At 37.8% G+C, this 10,885-nt stretch overlaps 1 protein-coding gene across 1 annotated transcript in view; it reads left to right on the top strand.

Moving 5' to 3' along the window:
* Positions 1-4,997, top strand: part of map1ab (microtubule-associated protein 1Ab) — a 77,805-nt gene extending 72,808 nt beyond the window's left edge. Inside the window, exons 6-7 of the mRNA XM_035664799.1 lie at positions 268-500; positions 1,462-4,997. Coding sequence (XP_035520692.1) covers positions 268-500; positions 1,462-1,617 — 389 coding nt within the window. The 3' untranslated portion in view covers positions 1,618-4,997. The remainder of the gene's footprint in view (positions 1-267; positions 501-1,461) is intronic.
* The last annotated feature ends 5,888 nt before the right edge of the window (positions 4,998-10,885 follow it).

The raw sequence follows: 10,885 nt of genomic DNA, 5'->3' as shown, positions 1-10,885 counted from the left end.
GGTGCAGTTAGGAGGTACAGGAGCACATTAGAATGATGGATATGCAGCACAGAAATTCTATAAAGGTGATGATACATGGTGGGGTCCCATTTTTAGAATCATTTATTTGTGTAAAGAAGTTACAGTTAACAGAATGTAATTTGTTTAGTTGAGGAAAAAGTTGCTAAGTTCATTGCTACTGCTGCGTAATTCATTCTCGTCATTCTGTCAATTCTAAGTACTATTATTAGCCTGTAATGCGGTTTTATTTTATTTCTTCACTTCCAGGTAACAACTCCCAGAAAACTAGCTCAGCCGTCCCCCCTGGACCACCCGTCTACGTCGACCTGGCCTATGTGCCCAATCACTGCAGTGCCAAGAATGTGGACCAGGAATTCTTCAAGAGAGTGCGAGCTGCGTATTACGTGGTGACCGGGAATGACCCAGGCAGCGGTGAGCCAAGCCGTGGAGTCCTGGACGCCCTGCTGGAGGGCAAAGCTCAGTGGGGCTCCAATTTACAGGTATTTACCCTCTGTCTTCATCAGTCCATCTGTCCCTCCATTTCTCATATTCTCTGCATCCAAGAGTGCCCACAATATATGTACTGTATACAGACAAATGTATAGGGTGTTCTCCTACACTTAGTGGGCTTTTTATTACTGTACATATTTGTAAATTTAAAAAAATATACTGTATAGAGACAGTATGGATATTATTTACTTAGATTGTCATTCTAAACTCAAACATCTCATCTGCAGCAGGTACCGTGATATTGAAACAGGGAGGAAGGTAATTGTAAGGTAACAGGTATCACCCTTAAGTCCACACCACCAAGAATGGGGCGTGGGTTATCTTTTATCAGTGTGAATGCTTACATCGTTATAGTTATTGTTCTTGGTGTGGATGGCTTTTATGCCGATGACTGCGTAGTATACCCAGAACACAAAACACATTTTACCTTGTAGACGGTCTATAGCAGCAGAATATAATAAAATTCTTCACTTCTGTCTGTAAAGAGAAAGCAAGTACAGCTTATGTGAGCACATTATCGACAAAACTTAAGTCTGGTATCACAGTGCTGTATGTATTGTATACTGCAAGGTTCTGTAAATCCTGGTTTCTTCTGTGACGCTGTTTCACCTTGGAACGAGATATAATGCGTTACAGAGGTTTAGAAGTCCTGGTTGGCAGATTGTGTTAGCTTTGAACTGAGGTTAGCGTTTTCCCCTTGTTTCCAGTCTTTGCGCTAAGCTAACAGAATCCTGAAGGCAGCTTCATATTCAGTGTAAAGATATGAGTGAGTGGTATTTATCTTCTCATTCAACTGATGGCCAGAAAGCAATTTCCCAAAAACATTAAACTATTCTTTAAATATCCATTCATGAATTTGTTCAACCAGTTATCCTCATCATTTATCTCTTTTCGTCTTCATGTGCTCCCTAGTATCTTCCACCTCATTTTGTTTCCTTGTGTCCCGGTCAGGTGACTCTGATCCCGACCCACGACACGGAGGTGACCCGGGACTGGTACCAGCAGACCCACGAGAAACAGCAGGACCTGAACATCATGGTTCTGGCCTCCAGCAGCACCGTAGTCATGCAAGACGAGTCCTTCCCTGCCTGCAAGATCGAGTTCTGAGCTTCATGAGCCCCGCTGTGCTTTCCCCCTCCCATTTTTCCCCTCCCTGTCATCTGTTTCACTGGAGGTAGAGCAAGAGTGATGGCACTCTCTGCTTCTTCAAAGCTTCTCGCTCTCTCATGGTACTAGTCTCAAACACATTTGCTGCAGTCTTCAATACGCTAGATTCTGTTAGCTGAAATCAAAGTCAAAACTCCAGGTTTATGCTCTGTGTGACAGTGGGGTTATCATGCAAACAAGAACTTACTTTATGTCTGTTTTCTTCTGTGAGTTAGCCGTCTGCCCTAACACACACTTATATTAGCACTAACAATTGTGATAAAAAATGAAAATCATTTTCAATAACATAATCACACTTAACAGCTTTCTTTGCGTCATTAAACACACCAATAGACATCATTATCCCATAAATGCATAATGCCACAGTTAATCTATAGATTAGACAGGCGTAGTTCTTAAACTGTTGGCTCTAATCACAAATTTAATTTCTCATCCAAAGGGAAAAACAAGTGCCAAAACACTGTTAAAAGAAAAATTTGTATGAGTTAACTTCTCCAAAATGTCTCCTAAATGAATCAGTCATCAATCATTTGTTAAGATATCATGCACAGTGTTTTTAGAAGGGTAGAAATCTTTATTTCTTTCATGAAGCTTTCTTTTCCATCAGTGCACATGACAAAACTCATCCTTTGCAATTCTGCTCATGCTACAGTAGTTTTGGATTAACTCAATAATGACATAAATTGATGTTATGTTAAAAAAAAAAAAAAAGCACAAAAAAATGTTCCTTCTTGTCATTTGTGGTGAAGTTTTAGGAGGTGCCTGAAGTTGACGCTGTTTCAGCTTTCACAGCTTTGCTGGTGCATGATGCTTGCGTTTTAGCTCGGACACTTACAGAACTGCATAGGGTTATTTCTTTAGCCAGCCTTCAAGTGTGGAATGCAGTTTAGTGTAGATAGGTTACGACACTGTTTGGCTGTCTATGCTCAAGTGAATTCAATAGGCGCCAGGCAAAGGAACGATGTTTGTACACTAATCATATCTCTGCTGGATGTAATGGTTCCTCTAAGTCTTTATCATGGTCTTTGTTGGTTGTATGTAATCCAATATACACATAGGGTAAATGTTTCTATATCAATACAGAGGTTATGTTAAATAAATTATATATTTTGTGATGATGCAGCAAATTATGATCCAAGATGAATGCAGCGTTTTTTGGATCGTGCATTTAAGAAGGTTTAATTAACAATTCTGTCATTTCCTCCTGTTCAGCTACATTTTACTGTCTGTCATTATCACAAAGCGATCGACAAAACAAGCAGTGACTGTGACAAATGTAGCAATGAAAGCTCGTCCGCTTGTCCCTTCAGACGGAAGGTCACGCCATTTTTATATTTATTATTGGGGTAATTTTTCAGGAAAAGAAAATGACGTGAAGTGTGTTACAGGAGGCTTCTTTCATGTGCCTTTAGCTTGTGGTTTTGGAGAGAGGGGGATATTTTAAGGACATGTCAGCCATTTTGAGGCAGAGCCAGAAACCAGGGTAAATCAAAGAAACCAAGTACACAGCTTTGAAATAGAGGACCAATCGTTTCAAATGGTACACGCACAAACCTTATCCACACCAAGGACACTTTGAAATAGTATACTAACATGGAAATAACTTTGGAGCTCTGTAATACAATTAAGCATTAATTCTGCACATCCTGAAATGCCATTTAGCCAAACCAATATGAATGTTTTCAAGCAAGGTATTGCACCAAATAGGAATGTACTTTTCTGAGGTGGGAGAGAAGAGTTTAGAAGATGGATTTTTGTTTGTAGTTGAAGCACAGAAAGTTAGCATAGTAGCAGAGAAGAACTCTAATATAATATGTAATATAAAAACAATTACCTAATCTTAATCCCAGAGTAATATCTATAGAATGAGCATGAATGTGATGGTTATGATTGTACTGGACGCATTATAAATAGGAATGTCTCTGAAGTAGTTCTGTGTGTGCCTGTGAGTATATGATGCACACTGAGTAGCTGTTTTCAGTATGAAAGGTCTTTCTGCTTGTTCATGGCCAGATTTGAGATAAGCTCACATTATATTTACACAAGTTTTATTTCTTCATATATATCAGATAAGTAGTATATTTGCAATTAATTCTGGTTTCATGTTCTTTAAATTTGTGCAATTCTGATTTTTTTTTTTTTTTTTACATTTTAGTCTGAATAGGAAATACATTTCTGCCAAGATGGCTCATCACATGCTTATTATTTTTGTTTATTGAAGACTGATTTGAGGCTAGGGGACCGGCCAGGCTGGGCGAGGCATGGGGAGGCTTGGATGTTCAGAAAGGACTTTGTTCGAGCTATTGATGACAGACTGATTGTCAGGTTGTTGCCAACTAAAAGCAGGGACAAGCCTCTGCTTGCAGAGATTAATTTCACTTAATTCTTTCCCTAAATCTGATTTAAAATATGGAACAAACTCCACAGAAGGCTGGAGTTTGTTGTTAACTTGTGCTAGCCTGTGACCAGTGCCATTTTCTTTCTCTGTAAAACTCATAACGCTCACACTACCTTATACCTCATCTTCCACAGCCTCCATGCTCTTTGCTCTGCCTGGCTTCCCTTTAGTTTTACAATGTATGCACTGTGTAAGAGGCAGACATAGCTTTTCTTATCCTACTAGGAAGAATCTGAGTTTGATGCAGGTTGTATATTAAACAGCTGGGCACGCACAAGTACACACATGCACGCACACACTAGTGTGGAGAAAGCTGATTAACTGAGGGCCACGTGTGCACACTGAGGGGACAGTGAAGGTTCAAAATGACTCCCTTAAAAACAGTTTAAATGTTTGTTAAGCAATCGATCAAGCAAAAAGTCCTTTTCACCCCTTGTTCGATGCTGTCTGGAAATGTGTCCAAAAAGCCAACAAGAAGCTTTTTAATGTATGGATCAGATTTTGTGAAAGGTCTGATATGTTGTACTGTCTTTGAATAATGTTTTTAAGTTGGCAGATTCCAAATACCTGGCCTTGAGATTTTCAAGGCATCAGTAGAACGCTGTGAATCACTCAATACTGAACTGTGTGACTATAACGAAGCTGAATGCACTATACAGGAGATCTATTTTTCTGAATGTAGAGTTGGTACTACCATGCGAATGCTGCTGGATCAAAACAATAGACAAAAAAAGAAATAAATAAAAACCACAAAAAAAAAAAAAAAAACATTTACACCAACCTAGACATAAATAAATTTTAGGGAGCACAGAAAAAGGGCACATGCTGCTTTCTGTTTTGACAAATTGTCAAATTGTCATTGTCAGTTGTGGTTCTGCCCCAGAGGAGGAGGAGAGTTTGACGTGTCAGAAAGCAACTGAGATCCCATAAAGAACATTAACAGTAACATAGAAATACTACCAACTGCAGCTGCAACTTTTTCCTTTTCCTGAAAATGACTTGAAACACATGCAGACTCAAAAACCATCAATAAATTAAACAAATACTACATGTACATTTATGTACTGTACACAGATTTGTACATATTGCTTTGGAGAACAAATCTGAAAGATATAACAATCTTATCGTTATTGTGATAACTGTTCATTTTAGATTTTTAGTGACAGTGATCTAAGTGATCAAAACTGCTAACTACTCTTCGAACCAATAAAACTATACAAAACGCTGACAAGATACAGAATGAAAAAAGTGCATCTTTCAGTTTAATTTCATCACCATACCTGCATTAAAATGAAGAAATCATTTGATCACGATATGGTGTCCTCTGTCCATCTAATCTCTGCATGTGATTTATTTAGTTATAATCCTGAATGTAATTGTTTAACATGGAAATAATAATAAAAAATACAATGCTATTTTAAAGAGGTATATTTGAAAAAAGCTAATTGTCTTAACTGTTACTGAAATGACCTACAGTAATATAATACTGGGCTGTGCTTTTATTGTTTGCCCTATTAACATGTTAAGAAGACGCTGTATTGGTAGTTCTGTTTGATTCTTTCTCTCTTCTTTTGCATTGTATTAATCTTAGTTATGTTTTTCTTCCTCAGTGCAATATTCAATATCTCTCTGTCTCTTTAAATCTAACTGGTAAAACTAGAACTACTGCAGATTCATTGTAAAAGGGAAACAGCCTGGTGATCATCAATTAAAGTACATTGAAATCTAAATATGTGTCGTGGGTCTATTGTTTGTCTCTTTTGTGTCTTTACAGGTCACTTTATGTATGCAGAGTTTTAGAGAGTAACAAAATACATATAATTGAATTGTTAAAACTTGTTACAGTAATCACATTAAAGATTAAATGGTAAATCTCACTTGTCATCAAAGACTAAACAAGACCTCTGGGTACAATGTCTGTACAAAACATCCTGGCAACCTATCAAATAGATTTTGTGAAAGAAGGATAGTCATCTTAGTTTTTCAGAGAGATAAATTTTTTGCACCGGTTGATGTTACATTTCTATTTTTCGACTATAACACCTTTTCTACATGTTAAAGGACTGTTTTTGTGGTTAAAATTAAAAATTATGCAGAGTTTGGGGGAATTTGTATAACCATGGCTGCAATGCCAAAATGCCAACCCGAAGACACAAATCTATGAGGATCTCTGCTGAGTAACATTTGGCTCTGATGTGAACAAAAAAATTATATGTCACCTGAACCAAAGAACAGATATGGTTCATGTATAATCTTGTCTATTTTAGTAGCTGGCAGAAGCGACCAAGAAAAGCAATATGGAGCCATTTTGCTTTTGAGGGGACCGGTGAACAGATATTTGCATTTGTTAATAAATACATAATTATAAACTGCTTGTATAACTGAACCAATCTCAGAAGAGTCAGGATTAATTTGTAGCGTGTTGGAGAGATATTTTTTAACGTTGCCAATTCATCACAGACTACAGAGAACAATAGCCAGCATGACGAGATGGAGATAATGGATATATTTCCTCCAAGAGAATTGTAATCACCACTTTAAAATGAAAACAAATTGGGGTGTAAAAAAGATTCAACTTTAAATGAATGTGCAAAGTCAGGCTCTAATACACTGTCAGTGAAGCAGCTTCAGGCATCAAAGACATTAAATAACTGACTGAGTGAGCACTTGATACAAAAATCTACTGTATAGTATGAGAAACATGTATTTTATACTGATAAATTAGTGCTACTTAGTCTCAAAAATGTTAAGTTACGACCTGAAAGTGACAAAGAGATTGCTGATGTACAGTGTGTACAATAGTGATCAACTAATACACGTTTTTTGAAACTGATACAGATATTCAAGAAATCAAAAGCAATCCATTAATGGTATACCGTATCGGCTGTTAGTGTCTTTGCATAATTTCCAAAAGGCAGATGAATTAGACTCTCATTTCCCTAAGAGACCAAGAGTGGGTGGAGAGAGGGAGCGCCATTACAGAGAGCACATTTGAATCCAATAATTACATTGTTAAAGAACACATTGTGTGTTTCAACTGTGTTTAATGTAATCATGAGATGTTATATTACTTATACATGCCAAACTACCATAAAAAATAATCATCTGTCTATTGGAATAGACAGGGGATCTGATTGTCACCAGAAGGGAAATGAACAGAGAAATACATTTTCCCATTAATTTATCCTGAATGTTCTGATTTTATTGATAACATTAGGTTATAATGCAATTTACTGATTGATAATGTACAAAGAATATTAAACTCAGGGCACTCTAAAGATAACTTATTTTTTGGATACTTTATTGTGTTAAAATAATACAAACTATATGCAATGTGGAGAAGGATCTATTAGAATTTATTATTCATTGGTATGTTTTCATAAGTGTATAATCATCTGAATATGCCTGAATTAATAAATAATAATCTTATTTTTTTGCTTTATTTGGGCGTTCTCATTAACAGTGATTAGTTCCAGCTGGTGGACAGAAAATGTGTTCTTAGGGACCAAATATGACTTTACCATGCTGGGGAACAAGTGGCAAATAAGCCTTCAAACACTGAAAAGAATGACAATCATTTTTTTCCTTAAAGGACCAGTGGTAAGGATTTAGTGGCATCCAGTGGTACAGCTGGAGATTACAACCCCCTCGCCTCAAAAAGGCAAAAGGCCTTTGGGTTAAAATCTTAAATTGCCCAATACTTTGGTTTATGATCAAATACATTTCCATCAGCATGTTGCCACTGTCACTGTGAGCATGTTACTGTGACTGTAGCATTTAGCCCAAAGCAAAGCCTGAAACAACTTTTATGAATGAAGGATTATAAAAGTGACAAAAATGTTAAAAATGGCAGAAACAGAAGTCATTATACTTAAAAGCAAAGGTGTTACTTTACTTCATTTACAATGCCTCTCAAGTTGTCTTTTTACAGTTTCTGCCCCCTGAAACAAAAACTGCACTAATCATCTTCTTCACTTATCAAACACTTATAAAACATTAAATAACACCAACTGTTTGAGCCACCAGAGGATAAGAAAAATCCTACCTTCACAGGTTTTTTGTGAATAAAAGCTTAATAGTCTTGTACAAAACTGAGTTTGCAGTGAATCTGTGTTTGAGGTGTGGAAATGAGCTGTTTGCTTCAATGCTGGAGACAACGTGCTCGGTCAGTGTTTTGATCGGCTTTGATTTGTCAGGTGGAAAGATGAAAGAGAAGTTATGCTTCAGCAACGCTGCTCGATCCTTACTCTCCCAGCTGATATTTACGGATCTTTGACTAAAGCAGTGAGGGAAAGAGAACTCAGTAAACTTTAAAAAAAAAACAAACAAAAAAACACATCAACTCCACACTCCCTGAGGGATGGGAGGAACAGATAAATTTGGACTCAATGGATCCACACCTCAACCTGCAGCTGTAACACACTCTGCATTCATTTCAGCTGGTGATGAATGGCTCCTAATTTATCTTTGTATCTCATTTTAATTTCTCTTCCCCTGCAGTAAGTGTGTCAGCCTCCAACCTCTCACTCTGAAAGAAAAAGAGTGAAACACAAAAAGAACAAAGCACAAATTTGGCCTGTTCTCTCGTGTTGGCAGTCTCTCTAACCTTGGACGCTATATGCTATTATATGCAGTTTGGGTCTCTAGTGGGGTGACCAAGCCCACACATTGCTGCTCGGCTGCCACATCGCCAGGGAAAACAAGTCCCCTCTCTCCTCGGCAGCCCTCCACCAGTTACCATGACGACGCATTTTGACTTTAGAAGAGGGTTTATGGGGGAGTTGAGGACAAGGCGTGGGTGTGGAAGTGGCACTCAAGGTCTAACTAGACACCTTCCTGCCTTCCTGTCGGGGTTTGGATGGAGACTAGATGAGAGTAATTCTCTCATCAGCACAACTAATAGTTACTCTCTCCTCGCTTGTCTTTTCCTCCCACTCCTCTCTTTGCATTTGTATTTCAGGCGATTAGCTGAGTGCAAGCTAAGTCACTGAACAGCAGGAAGGAAGTCGGTGGTTTGGGACACGGTGACCTCCTCCAGTTGAAAACACACATGTAAAAGGAGATGTGACAGATGGAATGAAGTAAGAGCTAAGAGGAGGCACAAAAGGATTTTTAGAGCAGATTGGAAAAGATTTGTAAACTTCAGTCCGTGGTTTATTTTTCTATTTCTCACAACACTTTTGTGTATATCTTATTTCCAGTGGTCAGAGTATCATGCCAAGACCACATCCAATTCATCTTTTAATCTTATATTTGACCTCATTCATATAGTGCAGGTGTTATAAATATCTTGACCTTATTTATCTACTCGCCCCTCCCTAAAGCAGCTAGAAGCAGCTTTTGTCTTTAAGACAAAAATTCTCTCAAAAATGTAGTTTACAATCTATCTATAATATTGTCATCCTGATTTTCCATATTCTAATTTAGCTATTTTGGTCTATTCTGTACATACAACATTTATTGTATCTCAGTCCTGGGAGAGGGATCCCTCCTCTGTTGCTCTTTCTGAGATTTCTTCCATTTTGCTCTCTGTTAAAGATTTTTTTTAAATCCAAATAAAGAGTCTAAAGATAGAGGGTGTTGTATACTGTACAGACTGTAAAGCTCCTTGAGGCAAATTTGTGATATTGAGCTATATAAATAAAACGGAAAGCTGGTGAAGTTCAAACATTATGTTGATATTTTGTAATAGCTTTCAATCTTTGCCTGGTGGAGACACACTGGTGAGACAACATCCCCTCCACCGCTTCTCACTTGTTGCAAGACAACAACAAATCTTGAACTGACTCATTGTCACTCCGTAGCATTGAGCAGTGGAGCTCCTCACACTGGTGACTGAGAGCAATGCTGTCAGCTCAGGTGTGAAACACAGTATGTTACTTATTCATTAAAAGACTGCAAACATCACAGAAAGAAAAACAATGATACAACTCAGTCTTAAATTATAAATAAAGGCTGCTATGGGACTAGTTTTGTACTGAACCAGCAACATACTGAACTTACTAGTGAACTAGTGAAACCAGCACCAAACGTCTCAGCCATCTGAACAGTGACGCATTCGCTTACTGTTGAACCTACTGGACTGCAGTTGAAAAGTGATACAACCACTTAGCTTAGCAACAACATAGTAACTATGAATCTTTAAACTGACCTAAATAAAAACTATTCAAATCAGTCAAATGAGAATAATTTCCACCTCTTGCATCAACACTCGCAAGATGGCAGGCAGCTTGCACATTAATATACATTATGTAATTAAGCTATATATAAACTTTCTCCAATAATTTATCTGTAATCGTGAAGACAAGCATCATTTAAAACTACTCTCATAATAACCATCTCCTCCACAGCTAGTACAGAATATTCTTGCAGAAATTTAAACTGTTTAAGCTTTTGACTAATCCCAGTGTTTCCACCACTAGCCAGTCCCAGGTCACCTGCTGTCCCACAGTGTTTTGTGGGGGCATTTGACTTAAATAGCCACCAAATAGGGCCATAAACAGCATCCAGTGGGTCTCAACCTGTAAAGACCTACTGGCCTTTTCAATAAACATCGTATTTGATAACATTTCTTAAAACTGAGCTGTAACATGTTTGTAGGCAGCTGCATTAATGATATTTTTTTCCCTTCCGACTCCGCTACAGTGAGTGAGTACAACTTGATAAAGGTCACAAAACTTCCTTCAGTCATTGTGTGAGCACTGTGAATGAAAGTAGCTACTGTAGTTTGTATGTAAGCATGAGAAAAGTGTGTGTGGCTGTAAGAGCTGATGGAGACAGGCTGAATAGACATTGTGTGTGTGTGTGTGT

The sequence above is a fragment of the Morone saxatilis genome, unplaced genomic scaffold (genome assembly GCF_004916995.1).
Source record: "Morone saxatilis isolate NCDOM2014 unplaced genomic scaffold, NCSU_SB_2.0 Contig2, whole genome shotgun sequence".
Lineage (NCBI taxonomy): Eukaryota > Metazoa > Chordata > Actinopteri > Moronidae > Morone > Morone saxatilis.
This window is presented reverse-complemented; position numbering and strand designations above follow the sequence as displayed.